Here is a 26,388-nt window from a genome sequence, read left to right on the forward strand (position 1 = left end):
TTGTGGATGAGGACTATGAAGGAGATTATCAAAACACAAGAATCTCACTATTAACCGGGTGATTTATGTCTATATCTGTTCTCTCAATTGACATCTGCACTGTCACATTTGAATAGACTGGCTGTAAATGTAGCAAGATTCAGCATTTAACAGCAGCATACTGCCTCCATGTGGCAGTATCTCCACAAGATACAGTCCCTGTCAGTAACAGCTTTTCAGCTACTAACCTAATTGAGCAGGTGTAAAATTAACCAGCTATACTGTATCCAAACAAGATGGCGTAGCAGTCAGATGTCTTTGTCTTGTCGTGTCATGTGTATATATATTTTTATATATTTTTTATTCGCATATATATAAAAAATATTATTCTTGACCTCAATTTCAACATACTCTCCTGCAATCCGCCTCACTTAATGTGGTATGGATCTGCTATTTTCTTTACTTTTGAACTGGAACCCCCAACAGAAGCTAGCCAGCTAACTGGTTACTATCTAATAGTCAGCTAGCGGTCATCAGCTAACCTTTAGCCCGAACAACACTTGCCAGTCTGCACAGCGTGATTCAAACCAGAGCAAATCATACTTATTTTTCTCCATATCTCTGGATTTCTACCGCAAGCTCTGAACCTTTTGTCCTGAATCATTGGAGCTAGCTAGCTGCTATCTGAGTGGTCACTCCTGGCTAACATCTCTGTCCCAAAACAAGAACCAATTAGCCTGGAGCTAGCCTTTGCTAGGCCCATCTCCTGGCTAGCCGAAGAGGTCCACCAGCCACTCTTTGGGCTACAATACCTATTTTGCCAATTGGCCTGGACCCCTTTTACTGCCGACACGGAGCCCGGCCGATTCATCACGACTGGACTACCGACGTAATCTGCCCAAGGGATTTTTTCAACTGGCTCGCGACGTCCCCTGAATGCCCATCTGCTAGCCGCGGCCCGCTTGCTGTCTAGAGCATATCGGACTGTTAGCTGAAGAGGCCCATCGGACAATTCTTTGGCCACTATACCTATTTTGCCAATTGTTCTGGACCCTTTTATCACACGGAGCCCTGCTGATCCACCACGACTGATCTGCCGACAGTAACAGCACGAGAGGGCTACAACAGACTTCTTCCGTCGCTACGTCCCTCATCCTTCTTCTGCTAGCTTGCTAGCCCCGGCCCGCTAGCTGTCTGAATCGCTGTGAGTTTATGTGGCCTACCACTTTGCGGCTGAGCGGATGTTGCTCCTAGATGTTTCCACTTCACAATGGCAGCACTTACAGTTGACCATTCACACTGCGTGCAATGGTCCGAGTCTAAAAAATGGCATTCTCCTACATAGTAGAAGCTGCCGTTTGCATCACAAGTGTTCTCCTGTCCAGACACAGAGAAAGCCAGACCGACCTGGACACAGAACAGTAGAGACATCACGGATCGCAGAATCCCCATCGAATAGTGCTTATTTGAAAACATTTTCATGACCAAAAAAACGATTTAAAAAAACCCAAAAGATTGTTCCAGTGTCCACGATTTACAAATGCCAAAATGTGCTTTAGTGTTTATGGTTATAGAGCAATATCTGCCACATTGTTGCAGAATATAACATCCTCACAAGATGTCCTAGCCTAAAACTTTTCTAAAGTTATGTCCTCGACACCCGGGCTTTCACAGATTAGAAACTTGCAGAGGGAAAGTTATTACGCCTCTATGTGGGTTATGTTACAATTCACACGTGACAACCTAGTCCAGTGCACATACTCCGTCAACTGTCTGTGAGCTATAGCCTACTAATTTATGGTCAAATTATGAGAAGGGGTTTTCACCTACAGAAATAACTTATTCATTGTCTAGACAATATTTGAACTGCTTTGAGATAATATTAACTTCTTATTTTTTATCGTACCATTTTATGAATTAACAGATTAATTAAGACAAATGTGGTTGTTATATAGATAATACTTCTTGTTTGACTTTGTATTCAATCTTGGTAATGACGTTTGAAAGTAAAAAAAAAAAAAAAATGCAGCCTATTATATTAAGCAGTGATAATGTTTCCATGGATTTCACGCCCAAAATTAAACCTTTGAACATTTTATTTACATTAGCCTTGTGTTAGAAATAGTTTATTCCAAGACGAGGTAAAGGGAGAGTGATCTCGCGATATTTCTGCCTTGGAGACAAGAACGCTTACACTGGAAACAGAAAGCAACAAGGTAAGTTTACTATTTTTATTTAGTAGCATGTTAGTTCCTCTGAACAGTTGTAAAATGTAGAATTTAAGCACAAAAGTAACGTGCATTAAATAACTAAGTGAATGGTGTTACTGAGACGCTGGGCGTAATGCCCTTATTCTAGACAAACTAGCTAGCTAACATTACCCAATTCCGGTTAACGTTAGCTACCGATGCCAGGCAATTGAGGCAACCAACCCACGCTAGCATCCTTCTTGCAAACCGGCTAGGACGCAAAATACTTATAGCCCAGACATACAGTATTTCACTGACAACTTAAAATTATTCCCTCTGTTATACCTTTCAACTTCTAGATAAAGTTCCTCATGGAAGAAACCGAATCAGTGTGGAATATTATCGTGGAGCATGTCCCAGAGTCAGAGCTCTCAGAGATCCGGGTCCTTCTTGGAGATGCTCTGATTGACATATACACAGAGATGTATTCAGAGGTAAGGACCAACACATCTCTGTAATGATTGATAACTGAGCATGAGCATTTTTCCAAACATCTGAATTTAGGTAGCAATCAACAATAGCTGAAATTAACACTTGGCCCCCCATTACAGGCAAATCACGAGAAGGCATTTGTAGTCTTTGAAGTAGCTCTAGTTTAGCTGCATTACATGAGTGAGGCTATACATACAGCTATTTAAGACTAGATCCTCAGATTGTTCCAAAACAACACACTCATTGTGGTCCTTGAGACTATCTTTAGGCCTACGCACTGTTTGTTCTGGAGCCAACTACTCCTTCTGGAGATGGTATTAAGTAGCCTACAACAGCTCAAAACAGGGACAGGAAAGCTGTCAGCCAAAAATGCTACACATATTTTTTATAATATTGTACCAGACTGGCTTGGAAATTACAACTCCATTAAAAATGCAGGAATAACTTAAAATGGAAATCAAATCAAAATCAAATCAAATTTTATTTGTCACATACACATGGTTAGCAGATGTTAATGCGAGTGTAGCGAAATGCTTGTGCTTCTAGTTCCGACAATGCAGTAATAACCAACAAGTAATCTAACTAACAATTCCAAAACTACTGTCTTGTACACAGTGTAAGGGGATAAAGAATATGTACATAAGGATATATGAATGAGTGATGGTACAGAGCAGCAAAGGCAAGATACAGTAGATGGTATCGAGTACAGTTTATACATATGAGATGAGTATGTAAACAAAGTGGCATAGTTAAAGTGGCTAGTGATACATGTATTACATAAGGATACAGTCGATGATATAGAGTACAGTATATACGTATGCATATGAGATGAATAATGTAGGGTAAGTAACATTATATAAGGTAGCATTGTTTAACGTGGCTAGTGATATATTTACATCATTTCCCATCAATTCCCATTATTAAAGTGGCTGGAGTTGAGTCAGTGCCAGTGTGTTGGCAGCAGCCACTCAATGTTAGTGGTGGCTGTTTAACAGTCTGATGGCCTTGAGATAGAAGCTGTTTTTCAGTCTCTCGGTCCCAGCTTTGATGCACCTGTACTGACCTCGCCTTCTGGATGATAGCGGGGTGAACAGGCAGTGGCTCGGGTGGTTGATGTCCTTGATGATCTTTATGGCCTTCCTGTGACATCGGGTGGTATAGGTGTCCGGGAGGGCAGGTAGTTTGCCCCCTGTGATGCGTTGTGCAGACCTCACTACCCTCTGGAGAGCCTTACGGTTGAGGGCGGAGCAGTTGCCGTACCAGGCGGTGATACAGCCCGCCAGGATGCTCTCGATTGTGCATCTGTAGAAGTTTGTGAGTGCTTTTGGTGACAAGCCGAATTTCTTCAGCCTCCTGAGGTTGAAGAGGCGCTGCTGCGCCTTCTTCACAATGCTGTCTGTGTGAGTGGACCAATTCAGTTTGTCTGTGATGTGTATGCCGAGGAACTTAAAACTTTCTACCCTCTCCACTACTGTTCCATCGATGTGGATAGGGGGGTGTTCCTCTCTGCTGTTTCCTGAAGTCCACAATCAGCTCCTTAGTTTTGTTGACGTTGAGTGTGAGGTTATTTTCCTGACACCACACTCCGAGGGCCCTCACCTCCTCCCTGTAGGCCGTCTCGTCGTTGTTGGTAATCAAGCCTACCACTGTTGTGTCGTCCGCAAACTTGATGATTGAGTTGGAGGCGTGCGTGGCCACGCAGTCGTGGGTGAACAGGGAGTACAGGAGAGGGCTCAGAACGCACCCTTGTGGGGCCCCAATGTTGAGGATCAGCGGGGAGGAGATGTTGTTGCCTACCCTCACCACCTGGGGGCGGCCCGTCAGGAAGTCCAGTACCCAGTTGCACAGGGCGGGGTCGAGACCCAGGGTCTCGAGCTTGATGACGAGCTTGGAGGGTACTATGGTGTTGAATGCCGAGCTGTAGTCAATGAACAGCATTCTCACATAGGTATTCCTCTTGTCCAGATGGGTTAGGGCAGTGTGGTTGAGATTGCATCGTCTGTGGACCTATTTGGGCGGTAAGCAAATTGGAGTGGGTCTAGGGTGTCAGGTAGGGTGGAGGTGATATGGTCCTTGGCTAGTCTCTCAAAGCACTTCATGATGACGGAAGTGAGTGCTACGGGGCGGTAGTCGTTTAGCTCAGTTACCTTAGCTTTCTCTGGAACAGGAACAATGGTGGCCCTCTTGAAGCATGTGGGAACAGCAGACTGGTATAGGGATTGATTGAATATGTCCGTAAACACACCGGCCAGCTGGTCTGCGCATGCTCTGAGGGCGCGGCTGGGGATGCCGTCTGGGCCTGCAGCCTTGCGAGGGTTAACACGTTTAAATGTCTTACTCACCTCGGCTGCAGTGAAGGAGAGACCGCATGTTTTCGTTGCAGGCCGTGTCAGTGGCACTGTATTGTCCTCAAAGCGGGCAAAAAAGTTATTTAGTCTGCCTGGGAGCAGGACATCCTGGTCCGTGACTGGGCTGGATTTCTTCCTGTAGTCCGTGATTGACTGTAGACCCTGCCACATGCCTCTTGTGTCTGAGCCGTTGAATTGAGATTCTACTTTGTCTCTGTACTGACGCTTAGCTTGTTTGATAGCCTTGCGGAGGGAATAGCTGCACTGTTTGTATTCGGTCATGTTACCAGACACCTTGCCCTGATTAAAAGCAGTGGTTCGCGCTTTCAGTTTCACGCGAATGCTGCCATCAATCCACGGTTTCTGGTTAGGGAATGTTTTAATCGTTGCTATGGGAACGTCGTCTTCAACGCACGTTCTAATGAACTCGCACACCGAATCAGCGTATTCGTCAATGTTGTTGTCTGACGCAATACGAAACATGTCCCAGTCCACGTGATGGAAGCAGTCTTGGAGTGTGGAGTCAGCTTGGTCGGACCAGCGTTGGACAGACCTCAGCGTGGGAGCCTCTTGTTTTAGTTTCTGTCTGTAGGCAGGGATCAACAAAATGGAGTCGTGGTCAGCTTTTCCGAAAGGGGGGCGGGGCAGGGCCTTATATGCATCGCGGAAGTTAGAGTAACAATGATCCAACGTCTTTCCACCCCTGGTTGCGCAATCGATATGCTGATAAAATTTAGGGAGTCTTGTTTTCAGATTAGCCTTGTTAAAATCCCCAGCTACAATGAATGCAGCCTCCGGATAAATGGTTTCCAATTTGCAAAGAGTCAAATAAAGTTCATTCAGAGCCATCGATGTGTCTGCTTGGGGGAGGATATATACGGCTGTGATTATAATTGAAGAGAATTCTCTTGGTAGATAATGCGGTCTACATTTGATTGTGAGGAATTCTAAATCAGGTGAACAGAAGGATTTGAGTTCCTGTATGTTTCTTTCATCACACCATGTCACGTTAGCCATAAGGCATACGCCCCGCCCCTCTTCTTACCAGAAAGATGTTTGTTTCTGTCTGCGCGATGCGTGGAGAAACCCGTTGGCTGCACCGCCTCGCATAGCGTCTCTCCAGTGAGCCACGTTTCCGTGAAGCAAAGAACGTTACAGTCTCTGATGTCCCTCTGGAATGCTACCCTTGCTCGGATTTCATCAACCTTGTTGTCAAGAGACTGGACATTGGCAAGAAGAATGCTAGGGAGTGGTGCACGGTGTGCCCGTCTCCGGAGTCTGACCAGAAGACCGCCTCGTTTACCTCTTTTTCTGAGTCGTTTTTTTGGGTCGCTGCATGGGATCCGCTCCGTTGTCCTGTTTGTAAGGCAGAACACTGTACAGTGCCTTGCGAAAGTATTCGGCCCCCTTGAACTTTGCGACCTTTTGCCACATTTCAGGCTTCAAACATGAAGATATAAAACTGTATTTTTTTGTGAAGAATCAACAACAAGTGGGACACAATCATGAAGTGGAACGACATTTATTGGATATTTCAAACTTTTTTAACAAATCAAAAACTGAAAAATTGGGCGTGCAAAATTATTCAGCCCCTTTACTTTCAGTGCAGCAAACTCTCTCCAGAAGTTCAGTGAGGATCTCTGAATGATCCAATGTTGACCTAAATGACTAATGATGATAAATACAATCCACCTGTGTGTAATCAAGTCTCCGTATAAATGCACCTGCACTGTGATAGTCTCAGAGGTCCGTCAAAAGCGCAGAGAGCATCATGAAGAACAAGGAACACACCAGGCAGGTCCGAGATACTGTTGTGAAGAAGTTTAAAGCCGGATTTGGATACAAAAAGATTTCCCAAGCTTTAAACATCCCAAGGAGCACTGTGCAAGCGATAATATTGAAATGGAAGGAGTATCAGACCACTGCAAATCTACCAAGACCTGGCCGTCCCTCTAAACTTTCAGCTCATACAAGGAGAAGACTGATCAGAGATGCAGCCAAGAGGCCCATGATCACTCTGGATGAACTGCAGAGATTTAAAGCTGAGGTGGGAGACTCTGTCCATAGGACAACAATCAGTCGTATATTGCACAAATCTGGCCTTTATGGAAGAGTGGCAAGAAGAAAGCGATTTCTTAAAGATATCCATAAAAAGTGTCGTTTAAAGTTTGCCACAAGCCACCTGGGAGACACACCAAACATGTGGAAGAAGGTGCTCTGGTCAGATGAAACCAAAATTGAAATTTTTGGCAACAATGCAAAACGTTATGTTTGGCGTAAAAGCAACACAGCTCATCACCCTGAACACACCATCCCCATTGTCAAACATGGTGGTGGCAGCATCATGGTTTGGGCCTGCTTTTCTTCAGCAGGGACAGGGAAGATGGTTAAAATTGATGGGAAGATGGATGGAGCCAAATACAGGACCATTCTGGAAGAAAACCTGATGGAGTCTGCAAAAGACCTGAGACTGGGACGAAGAGTTGTCTTCCAACAAGACAATGATCCAAAACATAAAGCAAAATCTACAATGGAATGGTTCAAAAATAAACATATCCAGGTGTTAGAATGGCCAAGTCAAAGTCCAGACCTGAATCCAATCGAGAATCTGTGGAAAGAACTGAAAACTGCTGTTCACAAATGCTCTCTATCCAACCTCACTGAGCTCGAGCTGTTTTGCAAGGAGGAATGGGAAAAAATGTCAGTCTCTCGATGTGCAAAACTGATAGAGACATACCCCAAGCGACTTACAGCTGTAATCGCAGCAAAAGGTGGCGCTACAAAGTATTAACTTAAGGGGGCTGAATAATTTTGCACGCCCAATTTTTCAGTTTTTGATTTGTTAAAGTTTGAAATATCCAATAAATGTCGTTCCACTTCATGATTGTGTCCCACTTGTTGTTGATTCTTCACAAAAAAATACAGTTTTATATCTTTATGTTTGAAGCCTGAAATGTGGCAAAAGGTCGCAAAGTTCAAGGGGGCCGAATACTTTCGCAAGGCACTGTATGTAATGAAACCTAAGATGACCTGGGGTACTAATGTAAGAAATAACACGTAAAAAAACAAAAAACTGCATAGTTTCCTAGGAACGCGAAGCGAGGCGGCCATCTCTGTCGGCGCCGGAAGTATGATGATTGGATAATGTTGAGTTCATATTCAAAAAGGGAAAAGAAATACATTTGAAACCACACATTTCCTGTCTAGGTCATCATACAGTTATGTTCTGATAGGGGCAATGGTTTTAATATCCATACTAGCTCAATTAGTTCCATATTAGTTCAATAGTGTAATTACATTCAAACTATACAGGCCAAATTTCTAATAGAAGGAGACCCCTGGAATAGAGCATGCATATGACACAGGCCCTCAAATTAGCTAAGCAAGTCAGGGGACCAATAAAGGGGTTGAGAGGGCTACCCCTGTCTTGTTGCAAAGACCATTAAGGGACAGGGGGATACATAGTCAGTAGTACAACTGAATGCCTTCAACTGAAATGTGTCTTTGGCATTTAACCCAACCTCTGAATCAGAGAGGTGCGGGGGGCTGCCATAATTGACATCCACGTCTTTGGCGCCCGGGGAACAGTGGGTTAACTGCCTTGCTCTGGCAGAACGTCAGATTTTTATCTTGTCAGCTCAGGGATACAATCCAGAAACCTTTCGGTTACTGGCCCAACACTCTAACGACTAGGCTACCTGCATTATGAACATATACCGAGTATACTGTATAAAAACAGTACGACATTGCATGGCATAGATGACATGACCAGGTGAATCCAGGTGAAAGCTATTATCCCTTATTGGTGTTACTTGTTAATAAAACTACTTCAATCAGTGTAGATGAAGGGGAAGAGAGGTTAAAGAAGGATTTTTAAGTCTTGAGACAATTAAGAAATTGATTGTGTATGTGTGCCATTCAGAAGGGGAATGGGCAAGACAGAAGATTTAAGATGCCTTTGAACGGGGTAGTAGGTGCCAGGCACAGCAGTTTGAGTGTATCAAGAACTGCAACGCTGCTGGGTTTTTCATGCTCAACAGTTTCCTGTGTGTATCAAGAATGGTGCACCACCCAATGGACATCCGGCCAACTTGACACAACTGTGGGAAGCATTGGAGTCAACATGGGCCAGCATCCCTGTGGAACGCTTTCGACACCTTGTAGTCCATGCCCTGACAAATTTAGGCTGTTTTGAGGACAAAAGGAGTGCAACTTAATATTAAGAAGGTGTTCTTAATGTTTTGGACATTAGGTTCAGGACTCTTTAGATATCCAGGAAGGACTTAATATTTCTAGTAAGTATTAGAAGGTAGCCCTATTCACACAGCAAGCCTTACATTTCCCCTCATTCATTTTGTTTAGCTTTCTGCCCTGTAGTAAATTAATCCTTTCCCTCAGCATTAGATCTCTAGATGAGAATCATAGTAATACTACCCAGACTGGCCTTCTCTCCATCAAGGTCACAATTGTTTGAAGCTGTTCAGAGAAAAATTACCAGCTCCTTTCAAGTTTAACACAGGATATGACACAAGACATGTTTTCTTGGATCTCTGCCAAACCATGTGGGTTTGAGCTATCATGTTCTCCGGACATTGGTAATGCCCGTGTCACTGGGTATGGTTAAGGTACAGTCAATGTTTGGTTTCTTAATGGATAGCATGAAAAAGCAATAATTATTTTTTTAATAAAGAAAAAAAACATACTTAGCCTATTTCAATTGTTTATCACATTCAACCTCTTCAATCTACATGTTGAAGTGAAGTTAACATGTCAATAGCCCAGTTTAACTGCACTGGAGTTCCTCCCCCATTTCCTCTGATGGGTTTCACTTGGAGATTTACTCAGCAAGGAACAGCTTGTTACTGTTGTTAGCATCCTGGGGGCTCACACCATAAACACCTAAGTGGAGAATGGCTGGCTGGGGCATTACAGGAAGCAGTGTCGCTGCCTGGCCGGAATTCAGCTAGACATAGTGGTAGTGTGTGTGAAAAACACGGGGATCGACCGTGTTTAAAGTTCTCCTCTGGACAGCAGTGGGCTTTGAAGTTGTCCTCTCCATAGACAATAGGAAGTGAAGGTCAGGGACCAGGTGTAGAAAACATTAAAAGACTCCAGCCTCTTCTTTACCAGCGCTGTGTCTCTACCACAGGCCAGACTATTTGCTTTACTTTTTCTCTTTTCTCTTTCTCTTTCTGTCTGGCTTAGGGTTGCAATGGGAGGGTATATTACTGGAAACTATCAATGTTTACCAGTAAACTGCCAGTAAACCTTTTGAAGGACATCTAGTGGCCCTTTTGGGTTCTTCAGATTATCACTGGTGTCTAGAATTATCTCTGGCCCTCTGTGTGGCCTTAGCAGATGTAAAATATATAATTTAATAAGATAATTTTAGAATGACAAAGCTGTAAAACATTCTGAATATAAACCATTAACTTAGTGAATTGGTGTTTATTATGGGTTTCAGCATATATATACAGTGGGGCAAAAAAGTATTTAGTCAGCCACCAATTGTGCAAGTTATCCCACTTAAAAAGATGAGGCCTGTAATTTTCATCATAGGTACACTTCAACTATGACAGACAAAATAAGAAAAAAAATCCAGAAAATCACATTGAAGGATTTTTTATGAATGTATTTGCAAATTAGGGTGGAAAATAAGTATTTGGTCAATAAACTTTTGTTATCTCAATACTTTGTTGTATACCCTTTGTTGGCAATGACAGAGGTCAAACGTTTTCTGTAAGTCTTCACAAGGTTTTCACACACTGTTGCTGGTATTTTGGCCCATTCCTCCATGCAGATCTCCTCTAGAGCAGTGAAGTTTTGGGGCTGTTGCTGGGCAACACGGACTTTCAAATCCCTCCAAAGATTTTCTATGGGGTTGAGATCTGGAGACTGGCTAGGCCACTCCAGGACCTTGAAATGCTTCTTACGAAGCCACTCCTTTGTTGCCCGGGCAGTGTGTTTGGGATCATTGTCATGCTGAAAGACCCAGCCACATTTCATCTTCAATGCCCTTGCTGATGGAAGGAGGTTTTCACTCAAAATCTCACGATACATCGCCCCATTCATTCTTTCCTTTACATGGATCAGTCGTCCTGGTCCCTTTGCAGAAAAACAGCCCCAAAGCATGATGTTTCCACCCCCATGCTTCACAGTAGGTATGGTGTTCTTTGGATGCAACTCAGCATTCTTTGTCCTCCAAACACAGCGAGTTGAGTTTTTACCAAAAAGTTATATTTTGGTTTCATCTGACCATATGACATTCTCCCAATCTTCTTCTGGATCATCCAAATGCTTTCTAGCAAACTTCAGACGGGCCTGGACATGTACTGGCTTAAGCAGGGGGACACGTCTGGCACTGCAGGATTTGAGTCCCTGGCGGCGTAGTGTGTTAGTGATGGTAGGCTTTGTTACTTTCGTCCCAGCTCTCTGCAGGTCATTCACTAGGTCCCCCCGTGTGGTTCTGAAATTTTTGCCGTTCTTGTGATCATTTTGACCCCACGGGGTGAGATCTTGCGTGGAGCCCCAGATCGAGGGAGATTATCAGTGGTCTTGTATGTCTTCCATTTCCTAATAATTGCTCCCACAGTTGATTTCTTCAAACCAAGCGGCTTACCTATTGCAGATTCAGTCTTCCCAGCCTGGTGCAGGTCTACAATTTTGTTTCTGGTGTCCTTTGACAGCTCTTTGGTCTTGGCCATAGTGGAGTTTGGAGTGTGACTGTTTGAGGTTGTGGACAGGTGTCTTTTATACTGATAACAAGTTCAAACAGGTGCTATTAATACAGAGGATACAGAGGAGCCTCTTAAAGAAGAAGTTACAGGTCTGTGAGAGCCAGAAATCTTGCTTGTTTGTAGGTGACTAAATACTTATTTCCACCATAATTTGCAAATAAATTAATTAAAAATCCTACAATGTGATTTTCTGGATTTATTTTTTCCTCATTTTGCCTGTCATAGTTGAAGTGTACCTATGATGAAAATTACAGGCCTCTCTCATATTTTTAAGTGGGAGAACTTGCACAATTGGTGGCTGACTAAATACTTTTTTGCCCCACTGTATATATTTTTTTCACACTTTTATTTTACATTGCCAATATGTATTTGTTGTCAAACTATTGGCAGTTGTGAACATAGTCAATAGTTGGAAGAGTTGCAGTTGATTAAAAATAATGCCATTATTGATTAGATTTTTTTTCATTAATTAGTGTAATGAACACGATGGGAGACAGAGAGCTGGTTTCAAGGGCAGGGCGCAGCAGGTGTTGATTGCAAAGGACCACAGGAGGAGGCAGGTAGCTGGGTCCAGGGGCAGGCAGAAGGTCATACACAGGGGGTCTAAAAAGGCAACAATACAGGCAGGGAAAAGGCTAGTAACATAGTCCGGGAGATCAGGCAATAGGTTGATAACAGGAAATCCGATAAAGTACAGTCAGGGAATAGGCAAAAGGCATCGTTAGTTTTTGCTTGCCTCACTATCATACACGGAAGGATTACATTATGGGAAACCCAGCGCTTCGAATAGAAGTGTGTCACAAAACAAACAATATCTCACAATGATGGGGGGGCAAAGAACTGAACTAAATAGTGTGATAATGACATAAAGGTGTGTGAACAGGTGATCAGAATTAAGGTGATTGGGATCTGGAGAGTGAGCTGCGTTCAAGGGATCTGCGTGTTTGAGAGTGTGAGTTGGAAGCAGACGTTACAATTAGACCATATGGTTCAACAGGAAATAGCCTATCTACTAGAAGCTCATGGACAATATGGATACATATATAAAAAATGTATACTATATGTATGTATGTGAATATATTCAAGTTATTCAAGTATAAATTACCATTGCCATAATTGCAAAAATTACTGAAGTTTCTGGTAACTTTAGTAAATTACTGGTATCTTTGCAACCCTAGTCTGGCTACAGTTTTACTACACTTGATCTTTTTCCAGCAGTAGCCACTTTAATAGCTTTTTCCCTGAAGGAAGTGTTTTCAAAGAATAGGGTTTAAACTTGTTGGGTTAAACCAGCCAACTGAAAACACATGCAGTAGTTTTATGCCCAACAGTGGTCAGGGCCCAGAACTAAATAGAACACGTCCATTATAAGATGTCTATGGGCCAGGGTCTCAATTGAATATCATGTACATTTCGCAGGCCTTTCTGATACTGTATCTCATAATTCATAATGACTCATCGCTCTTTATTGTAAGCCTAAAGTTACACAGTGTTGTCTCCTGATGTCCTATCCCGTGTCTCCCCATGTTTCCTACTGACAGGTCACTATGTGGCAGCAGATTTGGCAGACGTTGCGCCTTAAACAGGGTAACAGGCCGAAGGCCCCTCGCTCCCCCCTGGCGGACCCCCCTGCTATCAAGGAGCTGCTGAAAGCTGAGATCCAACTGCTGCTGGCCACCGTGAGAGAGAGAGCAGCCCAGGAGGGCAGGTGAGAAGACTCCTGTGTGATTTCAAAAAAGACTCATTGCATCCCAAATGGCACCCTATTCCCTATATAGTGCACAAGTAGTGCACTATGTAGGGAATTGGGTGCCATTTGGGACAAAACCCATTACTATGCATTTACAATGCAGTTTCTTAAGTCCTAAGTAACAACAACATGTTTATGGCCTATTAATCATTGTTGCCAACTTGTTTGAATATCAGCACAAGAAGCCCTGGAAGAAAATACTATTATAACGCTGTGGGCATTCCTTCCCCTTCCTTTTATTGTTTTCTCTTCACGTTGGAATTGATAAAACATTCATTCAATTGTCTTACACCAACACTTCTTCTTATATCACAATGTTTGGTTAGCCTAATACTTGAATTTTTGTGATAAAAATATGTTAACATTTTCATTCATCAGACAGAGGACCAAGGAGAACGTGACGTTGTTGGGATGGATGTCTGGATATCGTTTCCCAGGCCATGCTTCTTCTCCCTGTCTTTCTCTCCCTTCCTGTCTCCCTGCCGGTCTTTGTTAGTTCCAGGTGATAAATGTTCAGACCCCATTAGAACCATTGAGACTTTTATTTCCACTGGAAAAGGGTTGGGCCTAGTAAATAGAACAAAGTATAGGGAATACCTAATCAGTTGCACAACTGAATGTATTCAAATAAAATGTGTCTTCCGCATTTAACCCTGAATCAGAGCGGTGCGGGGGGCAGCCTTAATCAACATCCACGTCATTGACGCCCGGGAAGCTGATGTTGGGGGTTAACTGCCTAGCTCAAGGGCAGAACGCCAGATTCTTTCCATCTTGCCAGCTTGGGGATTTGAACTAGCAACCTTTCAGTTACTGGCCTTATGCTCTTAACCGCTAGGCTACCTGCCGCCCCACTAGAAGGTAGTAGAAGATAATGTCACAAAATGTCTGTAAATCTCCTACATTTAAGTACTGTTCCATACTGTGTAGCCTAAAGGAACAAGCCTCCCAGATTTGATTGGACTTTGTATGCCAAATGTGAGCCCCTATTTTTATACCTCCCACCCAACAATAGTCCTGCATCCGGATGAGCACGTTTTGTTGCACCCGGATGAGCCCGTTTTGTTGCACCCGGATGAGCCCGTTTTGTTGCACCCGGATGAGCCCGTTTTGTTGCACCCGGGTGAGCCCGTTTTGTTGCACCCGGGTGAGCCTGTTTTGTGCAACAAAAAGCAGTAATTTACAGGTACCTATGTGAAGGAAGGCCTTTCCATCTCTCAGCAACCGGTAGGAAGCTCTGAAGAATGTAGCTCTGCCTCAACTCTTCCGGTATAATTAGAATTCTGTGACTTTTTGGGGGGTAAAATCAAACAATTACTAAAGATTGTTTCCAATATATGTGATACACCAGTTCAGTATTTTGGCAGTGGCTATCTCACAAAAAACTAATTCATAGCTGTATTGTAACATAAAATCAGACCGCCTTATCTTCAACATCAGATTTTGCTGAGACTATGAGACTATTCAAGGGTATTCTAGGAATGTGTATCCTTTTTATAGTAATAGAACCAAATCCAACCATTGAGGGATTCTTTCACTTAAAACAAACCCCGGCGGCACTTACAGTCCTGTGTACAGATCAACGAGGTGTTGCAAAGACTTTGGGTATCAGTGCCATGTTAACCCTGCTGCCACGTTATGCTTTGAACATCTGCCCAGTTCCAACCACCCTGCTGCCTGCCTGTTGGTCTCTGCCTCTGCCCTGTGTTTGTGGTTGTGTCCCAAATGGAACCCTATACCCTACATAGTCTAGGGCTCTGGTCAAGAGTAGTGCACTATGGCTGTGTTTACACAGGCAGCCTAATTCTGATCTTTTTTTCACTCACTTTTTCACTCTGAAAAATATTTGATGTGAAAAGATCTGATGTGATTGGTCAAAAGACTAATTAGTGGAACAAATATCAGAATTGGGCTGCCTGTGGTATGCCTAGTCAGTTGGGAGTAGGGTGCCATTTGGGATGCAGCCTGTGTGTATTTCCCCCATGATCCCCTGTCTTTGATTAACTAATTAAGACGTCACTGTAAATCAGCTGAACTCCTTTCAGGACAAAACTGCTGGATTATTTCCCTTTAATATTGCTCCAGATTTGGGCGTTTCTCTTTTTCCTTGCCAAATTCTTCCTACCAAAAGGAAACTGTTGAGTTGACTCAATACCCTGCAGCCTAGGGCTTTTTAATGAACAAGGGTATCTCAGTAGAGCAGCTAGAATTAATCTTTCTTTGAAAGTGAACTGATTTAATGGACCTGGTTGGCAACTGTTTGGACCACCTCTCCCCTTGTGTGGTCGTCCCTCCATGCAATTGTCTTTGATTTTGTGCTTGGCGTTCTCAGTGCAGCTGTACCAGTTCCATTATGGAGAAAGAGAGGGGGTATGCTGAATTCCCATTGATTAAAGACCCTACTCTGAATAAATAGGCTTCAAATGGTGGTTTGATTTCTGAAAGCGGGCCCAAGGAGGTCCTAAATTCTCAGAACGGAACTAGAATAACAATTGGAGCTGGGAAGTGGGTTAAAAGTAGTTGTGTTTGTGGTGTAATGTATTTTACAGCCGTAGATTATCAATCTTCCAGGGTGGATGGGGATTTGAACAGTCTTTTTTTGTGTATTGTTAACATGGTGTGGCTTTTGATGTCGTGGTGGGCATCTATGCCATCTTTGTTAACTGAGATTAGGACTCCTTCTCTCCCGGGGATTAAGATGCTTAGTGATCTATACTACACTGCCTCACAATGTAGCCTCCGTTCCTGTCATTACAGCTATACCGGGTAGCTCCACAAGCAGCCTGTCACTGGAATGGGACCGTTACATCTACTCACTCCCCCCCTCCACACACTCTTGATCTATTCACCACACCGCACATAACCGCAGCTGCAAACAACACCGATACAAAGTCACAAGCACAAATATTTATAACTTCTGATTGGTCCCCCTTCCCCTTCTGAGTCTAGGATAAACAATCAATCTCTGTTGCTGGGCAGGTGGTGTTATCATCCCAGCTTGAGTCTGGAACCGTGGTACTCCTCCACGCCTCTCACAGGACTTCTTATCAGACAGGAGAGGCCTTGAGTAAGGGAGTACACATTCTTGCAGTCTACCACAGTCCACTAGATAATTCTTCTTCTCATACACAAAGAGCAAAACCTAACAATACTTTCAATCCCTAATAATATGTATAAACTGTAGATTCATATTAAGAGCAAATACAGTAATGGTAAAGAACAGTGAAGATATTAGACAGTGAAGATATTAGACAGTGAAGATATTATACAGTGACGATATTAGACAGTGACGATATTAGACAGTGTTATAGAATAGTAATTACAATCTATCAGCTCTAACTCCAGAAACTTTGCTCCTATTCAACCCTTATAGAATAATTATTGGCCTCAGAGACAGGCCCTCTTTGTACTTTCTCTCTGCCCAAATGCAATGCACATGTTCCATCTAACCCATAACACAATAATAAATCTACTAGGCTAATTATACAATTATAAACAGATCAAAACTGGCTCAAGTCCGTAGCCAACACTATGCTACGGCATTGTTACTTGGTTTGGTAACCTGACAGTGCAGCTCAAACCCCTAAATCTTGAGACTGACCAAGACAGCAGGGAAGATTACAGGTATGACACTTCCCTCCAGGAGACCATCCTCAGACAGGCCATTAAGGTCATATTGGACCCCACACATACACTGAACGTAGAGGACAATACATTATTATCATATATCAAAACAGGCTGTGGTCTAGAATGTTGGCTTTGACCAAAAGGATAGGGTGTATTTTGTAAGCTTCTTAGGGGGGTAGCATTCTAGCTGCCTGTTTTTCACTTCGATTGAGCTGTATTTCTCCATAATGTGATTTCAAAAAGGGGGGTTGGGCATGCTTGGCCAGCATCTGCAACAGCCTTTTTTCTGGAGATCAGAAGCGTATCAGCAGGTGCAGGTAAATGGCAGTGTCCACTCTGTGGCAGCCTCCTGATTTAAATCCCTCAGCGTAGTAACACAACATCCCCACTTTGACGCAGCTTGGTGTTCTCCTCAACCATAATCCAACAGATCTCGTTCCATGGCTGGTGACTCTTGGAAGCAGGACTGCTGCTGCTCTCTCTTGCGCTATCTCTCCTCTCCATCGCTCTCTCTCCTCTCCATCGCGCTCTCTCCTCTCCATCGCGCTCTCTCCTCTCCATCGTGCTCTCTTCTCTCCATCGCGCTCTCTCCTCTCCATCGCTCTCTCTCCTCTCCATCGCGCTCTCTCCTCTCCATCGCGCTCTCTCCTCTCCATCGCGCTCTCTCCTCTCCATCGTTCTCTCTCCTCTCTCTTTCTGCGTCACTGCTTTAATCTTTTCAGCATGGGAGTCATGAAGATGCATGAAGATTAGGACGGGGGGTTTGTCATATTATCCCTTCCTGTCTGACTCCTTCACAGTATGTTGGGGGTTATTTGTATGTATCTATTTACTTTCAGGGATGCAGACGCAGACTTGTTCCGGTACAGTCCTAGTGTGGTGAATTATGCCTTGGGTGTCCCGAGCAACCGTTGCGACACTGTGAATAGTAGGCCTACCTCTAGTGGAATACAGTTCAGCCAGAGTCAACATGTAGGAAGGTTAGTCTAACTGTTAAGAGTTAGAAACATTCCCACACTCTAATACAAATGTTACAACACAAGAGGAAAGCGTGCAGCTGAAAACACACATGGTGTATTTCTTGTTATCTGTCATATGGATAGACCTTAGACATGCATTTCTGGTTCCACAGGTCCTGTTCACAGAGCTCAGTCACTTCTACTACCAACCAAGATGACATTGATGCCATGAGACACATGCTGAACATCACCCACATAGACGACATTGTGGCCCACCTCAAGTAAGTGACTAATTCAATCAGAGCAACTGTTTAAAAAAAAATCAAAGTAGAGATTTGTAGGCAATAATCCCTATAAAATGCAACCCATTTGAAATGAGTATTGTGATAGACAGTAATACTTTTAGTACAGTATGTCTGGCATCAATGGAGGGGAGCTGGGGGAGAAGAGGAGGGGTGGAGGTTGGGGGACAGCCTGCCCTCTCCTTTCTCCATCCCCCCACAGAACAAATGCCCCCATTGTAAGAATGAATACCAGATCTTAGCATGCAGAAGATTCCTTTGCTTCTAAAAAATAAAGTGCATCAAGTCTACAATAGTTAGATAACTGAGAAAGAGAAATATGCCACTGCTCCCTGAACACCATAAGAAAAGTCTAAAAGTGGATATGGATGTAGTGGTCCCTTTGTGGACTCAGTTTCTGCTTTTGGCTGTCTGTTTAGGATTCAAGGTTGTATTCTGTGAAAACAGGCGGCCGGGTTCCTGGAAAGCTGCCCCTTGATTGCATGCTAAGTTAGAATAAATACATTTTAATTTGTTTTTGTTTAACGCTTTTCACTTTTCTTTAGTTTATTAGTTTTAATTAAATGTCTATCAATTCAAATTTTCAAACAGTCATTAAATTCTATGGTTTTAGAATTTGACGAACAGTTGTGTCCTCTCCTCACTACCAGATCAGTCCTGTCAGAAGAATGCAATGTGCTGAAAAGCCAAGTTCAGTTTCTGCAGGTAAGATTCGGTTTGATTCCAGTCAATACCAGATAGTTATTTTGGAAAATAACACTTTTTTTTTTGTTCCAATTTAAATATTGACTGTGCTTTGAGAAAATTTTTGCATGTGCAGTAGTCTGTGCTTGCACTGAGATACAGGGTATGCTGTACCAAGGGTCTGAGCTATAGCCAAGGCCATGAAAATGAGATACAAATACATATTATCGTCTGGCTATTTATTATGGATCCCCATTAGCTGCTGCTAAGACAGCAGCTACTCCTCCTCGAGTCCAGCAAAATTAAGGCAGTTTATACAATGTTAAAAACATTACAGTAAATTCACAACAGATTTTACAACAGATTCTTAAAATATATATAAACACTACAGTTCAAAAGTTTGCGGTCACCTAGAAACGTCCTTGTTTTTTAAATAAAAGCACCTTTTTTTCCCATTAAAATAACATCAAGTTGATCAGAAATACAGTGTAGACATTGTTAATGTTGTAAATGACTATTGTAGCTAGAAACGGCAGATTTTTTATGGAATATCTACAGAGCCCCATTATCAGCAACCATCACTCCTGTGTTCCAATGACACATTGTGTTAATAGCTAATCCAAGTTTATAATTTTAAAAAGCTAATTGATCACTAGAAAACCCTTTTGGAATTATGTTAGCACAGCTGAAAACTGTTGTTCTGATTTAAAGAAGCAATAAAACTGGCCTTCTTTAGACTAGTTGAGTATCTGGAGCATCAGCATTTGTGGGTTCGATTACAGGCTCAAAATGGCCAGAAACAAAGACTTTCTTCTGAAACTCATCAGTCTATCCTTGTTCTGAGAAATGAAGGCTATTCCATGCGCGAAATTGCCAAGAAACTGAAGATCTCGTACAACTCTGTCTACTACTCTCTTCAAAGAACAACGCAAACTGGCCCTCACCAAAATAGAAAGAGGTGTGGGAGGCCCTGGTGCACAACTGAGCAAGAGGACAAGTACATTAGAGTGTCTAGTTTGAGAAACAGACGCCTCACAAGTCCTCAACTGGCAGCCGGAATGAGTTGCAAAGAAAAAGCCATATCTCAGACTGGCCAATAAGAAGAAAATCTTAAGATGGGCAAAAGAACACAGACACTGACAGAGAAAGATTAGAAAAAAGTGTTATGGACAGACAAATCTAAGTTTGAGGTGTTCATATCACAAAGAAGAACATTTGTGAGATGCATAAAAAATGAAAAGATGCTGGAGGAGTGCTTTACGCCATCTGTCAAGCATGGTGGAGGCAATACGATAGTCTGAGGGTGATTTGGTGGTGGTAAAGAGGGAGATGTGTACAATGTAAAATGGATCTTGAATAAGGAAGGCTATCACTCCATTTTGCAACGCCATGCCAAACCCTGTGGACGACGCTTAATTGGAGCCAATTTCCTCCTACAACAGGGCAATGATCCAAAGCACAGCTCCAAACTAAGAACTATTTAGGGAAGAAGCAGTCAGCTGGTATTCTGTCTATAATGGAGTGGCCAGCACAGTCACCGGATCTCAACCCTATTGAGCTGTTGTGGGAGCAGAAGTGCCCATCAAGCAAATCTAACTTGTGGGATTACCTGATTACCTGAACAAATTGACAACTAGAATGCTGTAATTGCTGCAAGTTGAGGATTCTTTGACGAAAGCCAAGTTTGAAGGACACAATTATTATTTCAATTAAAAATCATTATTTATAACCTTGTCAACATCTTGACTATATTTCCTATTCATTTTGCAACTCATTTCATGTATGTTTTCATGGAGAACAATTGCTAAGTGACCCCAAACTTTTGAACTGTAGTGTGTGTGACGCTGGGCCAATTGTGCGCTGCCCTATGGGACTCCCAATCACGGGCCGGGTGTGATACAGCCTGGAATCCAACCAGGGTCTGTAGTGACAACACACATCTCCAACCCACTATCACACGCAGGACACATCTCCTGAGATGTGGGGACTAGGATAGGCTAGAACAGAGACAGTTTGTCAGTGTTTGATCTGTTAGGGATGTTTATTCCACAATTTCTGTGCTATGTTAAGCGCAATTCAAAGGCATACTGAAAAGTAGTTGACAGCAATTTGTACAAATATAGGTATAATGTCCCACTTCCTCGAATGGGCAGTCTACGGTAATGACTAAATTACCACAATATCTCATGATCCTCGAGCTTGGAAAGTATGTAGGCTAGTTGACATGGTCCCAAATAGAGGTCACATAACACTGGTCTCAGTAGGAGAAAGATTAGACTGAGAAGGTGGTGTCGTGTGTTGTCCTTTTACCACTGCAATAGTAGGCTGTATTATTTTCACAGTAAAAGGGCTGCCATTTCTGTGAAGCAGGGTTTGGGTTTCAAGTCGAGAAGCTGTGGGCTGTGTACATCCCAAATATTACCCTGTAGTGCACTACTTCTGATCAGAGCCCAATGGGCCCTGGTTAAATGTTGTGCACTACATACCGAATAGCGTGCCATTTTGGAGTTTACTGCCAGTCTGGTATTCCATCTCCCTTGGCAGCAGCCTGAGCCAGGGTATAGTCTAACCACCCTCCTCTCAGACCTCACATCTAAAATGAATAGCCTCCTCTGTAACTAGATCCCTCTCTTCTTCTGTTTGTTTGCATTTCAAAAACCAAGACGATCGACAAGCCTCCGCTAGCTAGACAGTGGGAAGTGTGGATGACGGATATCTCCATGATACGTCAGTGGCACACAGTGAGACTTCGCATAAATACCTCAAAGCAAAAAGCATGGCTGGGGGCAGGGAGGGAGGCTGGTGGTGGGGCTCCTAGCTATTACCATTCATTACCAGTAGTATTGTAAAATGAGGACAGATATGACCTGGCTGCCAGCAGAGTAAAGACCCTGTTGGTTGGAACTGTGGTTGATGCACTGAGTCTGGGTATAGATGTTGAAAGAGAGACCAAATCCTTATGGAACGAACACTGCTGCTGCTGAATCGTTTAGTGGCTTGTTCTGCATGTAACACCCCTCTCCATCCAGCTTCCTTATTTCTCATTTGTTATATTATTACAGCTTAACCGTAGCTGGCTCCGGTAGTTCACCTGTTCTCTGGTGTCTTGTCTGTGGGATTTGTTCCTTGCAGGAGAGTGTGGAACAGGAGCACCAGACACAGCATGATGTCACTGAGGCTCCAGAGCCCACTGTAACAGGTGAGTGAAACACTTACAGTACAGTCATATAGTATTTGGATTGAACAATTCTTGTAACTTTACCAACATTCTCAGGTTTTAACAGAAATCCTATTTGGAATATTCCTTCCAAATCCAGCAATTCTCCAACCTGGATTTCCCCCCCCAAAATGTGGGGAAAGTTACTGTAATTTTGCAACCCTAACAGTAATACACTATCCTGGTTGACATAACAGATCTATATTGGGCCAGCTGAACACCAGAACCCAGAGTTAATAGAGATGACTGGACTCAGATCCATAATAGTATCACGAGTTCTTCCGTAACATGTGAACTACACTGTCCTGACAATGACTGTCGGTCCCTTTTGAGGTATACATTAGTGTCCTAAGTATTTTGACATGCAATGCACACTTCCTAAAAATCACTTACCAAAAACACAGTTGCTTTTCTTTATTGATGTATTGACCTGACATAAATGACGGAGTCCTGAAATTTCTGCTGCGTCTAGAAGTCATTTAGATAAATTGAGCCTTACTACCATCTAGTGGTTCATTGTTGCAAAATACTTATTTGTTTACATTTTGTAATTTCAAATAACCAACAGAAGCCAGTGTTGTCAAGCTCTAATCTGCAACAAATATTGAAAAACCTTGCAACTTGAGTAAGTAGAAACAGTTAATGAAACTCCAGAAACACATAATCAGGGGAAAAAGGTAATGGTCAATAGAGTGTTAATTGAACTCAGTCAACAGGTATTACCTCTCCCCTCTCAATGTCCTGTTATCTGGAGCTTTGTGTCCTGGCGCTAATTTCAAACAGGCCGACCCGGCTTTCAGTCTTCTCACCATTTCCAATCGGATTGCGTGGTGTTATTAAACTTGTCAATCCCATGGCATTGTTTCCCTGTCTAGTTGATTTGATCCAGAGTTGAGCCTTGCTGTTTTCTTCTCTGTTGCAGAGTAGAATGAATCCCTGGGAGGGTGTCTTTCTGACCGACATCATTTGTAGCTTAATTATTGCGCTTTAAATTGAGGCCTGTCACTGTATACATCACAATGCCACCCTATTCCCCATGTAGTGTACTACTTTAGCCTCTGGTCAAAAGTAGTGCACTTAAAAGGGAATAGAGTGCAGCTTGGGACGCCACCACAGTCACCAAGCCACAGCAGAGAAGAGCAGCCGTCTATAGGGGTAATCTGAACTCCTCTTCCTAGAAAAACCACCACACCAGTCATTTATTACCTTTTTTGCTAAGGGCCCCTGTGTTGGTGGTGGCTGTATGTCTTTCTGCCATTGGAAGTGTGGGTTGGAACCTGGCCCTGCCTGCCTGCCTGCTCTAGAATTGTGTTGTAGAAATGTGTGTGAGTGATTTTCTCCTGGTCTGGGTCGATTTGCAGAGCTTAAGGAGGAGAGGAGAGCCATCCAGATGGATATGAAAAGGCAGAGCCTCAGCCTCACCCACTGTCCCTCCTCCTCCCCTGTGGAAACAAGCCTGCAGATCAGATCCAGGTTGGCCTCTAGTCTGCCTATACTCTCCTTTCTAACAAAAACAAAATACCTATTTTACCACTTTCTGTTCTGTGGATTTACAGGCATTTTTTTGTCTGAAGGTTTACATGTGTACTTCCTAGACAAGAACAGTTCCTATTTGGTGAAAGGATCTTAAAGCATCATACTGCAGGGGCTCTATTCAATGACTTAGAATATGTGGACAACTCCAAATACCTAGGTGTCTGGCTAGACTGTAACCTCTCCTTCCAGACTCATATTAAGCATCTCCAATCGAAAATTAAATCTAGAATCGGCTTCCTATTTCGCAACAAAGCATCCTTCACTCACACTGCCAAACATACCCTTGTAAAACTGATTATCCTACCGATCCTTCGGCGATGTAATTTACAAAATAGCCTCCAACACTCTACTCAGCAAACTGGATGCAGTCTATCACAGTGCCATCTGTTTTCTCACCAAAGCCCCATATACCACCCACCACTGCGACCTGTATGCTCTCGTCAGCTGGCCCTCGCTTCATACTCGTCGCCAGACCCACTGGCTCCAGGTTATCTATAAGTCTATGCTAGGTAAAGCTCCACCTTATCTCAACTCACTGGTCACCATAACAACACCCACCCGTAGCATGCGCTCCAGCAGGTATATCTCACTGGTCATCCCCAAAGCCAACACCTCTTTGGCCGCCTTTCCTTCCAGTTCTCTGCTGCCAAAGACTGGAACAAATTGCAAAAATCGCTGAAGTTGGAGACTTATATCTCCGTCACTAACTTTAAGCATCAGCTATCTGAGCAGCTTACCGATCACTGCCGCTGTACACAGCCCATCTGTACATAGCCCATCTGTACATAGCCCATCTGTACATAGCCCATTCATACAACCAACTACCTACCTCATCCCCATATTGTTTTTATTTTATTTTTTTGCTCTTTTGCACACCAGTATTTCTACTTGCACATCATCAACTGCACATCTATCAATCCAGTGTTAATTACTAAATTGTAATTACTTCACCACTATGGCCTAATTATTGCCTTACCTCCTTACTTAATTTGCACACACTGTATACAGATTTTTCTATTGTGTTATTGACTGTACATTTGTTTATGTGTAACTCTGTGTTGTTGTTTTTTGTCGAACTGCTTTGCTTTATCTTGGCCAGGTCACAGTTTTAAATGAGAACTTGTTCTCAACTGGCCTACCTGGTTAAATAAATAAAAAATAAAAATCCGTATTGAGGAAGTTCAGCACTAGAGTGTAATTGAAATTTAAAGGCAATGTTCCCGCGTCAGCGTAGACTGCATTGATGGTAAACACTTCATGTCGTCTCAATCGGATGTTACCTTCACATTTTTATCGCGCATATCTGTAACACTTCAGATATACAGATTGAATAGAGTCCGACTTTGAAGGTTTTAATGGTGTTGTTGATCTTCTCAGGTCGACAGGATGGACAGGTTTTTCTGTAGATGAGACACAGAGACACTTGATCCCTGTGGTGGCCACCAGACCCCATCCTCCTCATACCAAGCCACCTCTAGTAACATCTCTAGTAAGGAGTACTCCTCCATTAGACAGGATGAGAGGCCAGCCACGTAGCTCACCCAACACCAGAGAACCCAGCCCTCTCCAACTGTCTAAATATGAACAGCTAAGGACTTATAGCCAGATCTCTGAGGCTTCCCACACCTGCAACAGAGGACCCACCACCACCACCACCCAAGACAGGGACAGCTACCTACCACCCCTGGTCCTCTCTGCCAGTACACTAACCAGCCTTGAACCCTACCTTAATCCTCCCTCAGAAGAGAGAGTAAAAGGCAGAACTTACAGGCGTAGTGGTCAGACTGTGACTGAGGGAGCTCAAAGACATGATGACTCATGGTCAGACTCAGTGAACAGCTGGCCCTCTTTATCCTCTGGTGGACACTCTCCTCTAGGCTCCTCCACACAGCCTCCTGGGAGCAAAGGGAGCTGTGAGCAGATGAGCCCCGTAAGGATGTTCCACCCTGCTCCCCCCGCCATGCAGAGGCCAACCAGTAGAGGGCAGAGTGTGGCCAGGCACATGTGTCTGCCACAGCGGGACAGCCTGGTCAGCTCCTTGTGAACTGAACTCTTTACTACAGAAGAAGATACACAGGCAGCCCAATTCAGATTGTTTTTTTGACCAATCAGATCTGAAAAATATCTGATGTGATTGGTCAAAAGACCGATTTAGTGGGAAACGTATCATTATTGTGCTGCTTGTATAAAGGCAACCTCTGATACTGTAATATATGTTCTAGCTGCAGTCTGGTCAATGTATGTCACTCCTAAAATGAGATATCCTCACAAACATGTATCTTATCACAGGTCAATAGTACTCATACTTGTAAAAGGGATGTCGTAATCTCTTTAATATAAAGAATGAGTGCTGGCATTGGCTAGTCTTCCACAATGAGACAAGAGGCACAGGGATGTTATATGGTGATTTTCAAGAGACTGGTAGAAGACCTGAAAGAGAACAGGACAATATGGTTGAATGCTTTTGAAATGATTAAACATTTGAACTACATATTCAACCATTTAATGAATGCATTTTGAATAAATATGAATGTATTTGGACAAATGTTCATATGTCTCTAATACATGTTT

General features: G+C 43.1%; 1 protein-coding gene across 2 annotated transcripts; it reads left to right on the forward strand.

Moving 5' to 3' along the window:
• Nucleotides 1-2,080: 2,080 nt before the first annotated feature.
• LOC110530322 (uncharacterized) lies at nt 2,081-26,366 on the forward strand. Of its 2 annotated transcripts, XM_021613266.3 has the most exons (9): nt 2,081-2,195; nt 2,528-2,662; nt 13,287-13,453; nt 17,959-18,099; nt 18,252-18,359; nt 19,031-19,085; nt 22,197-22,263; nt 23,643-23,754; nt 25,195-26,366. In XM_021613266.3, the coding sequence occupies exons 2-9, from the start codon at nt 2,540-2,542 to the stop codon at nt 25,859-25,861; spliced, it is 1,440 nt and encodes a 479-aa protein (XP_021468941.1). In that variant the 5' UTR covers nt 2,081-2,195; nt 2,528-2,539; the 3' UTR covers nt 25,862-26,366. The 2 variants fall into 2 exon arrangements, with proteins under 2 accessions (XP_021468941.1, XP_090038422.1); XM_090182296.1 differs by lacking the exon at nt 17,959-18,099.
• Nucleotides 26,367-26,388: the final 22 nt, after the last annotated feature.

This window comes from Oncorhynchus mykiss, chromosome 8, assembly GCF_057628025.1.
Source record: "Oncorhynchus mykiss isolate SJ-2025 chromosome 8, ASM5762802v1, whole genome shotgun sequence".
NCBI classification, from domain to species: domain Eukaryota; kingdom Metazoa; phylum Chordata; class Actinopteri; order Salmoniformes; family Salmonidae; genus Oncorhynchus; species Oncorhynchus mykiss.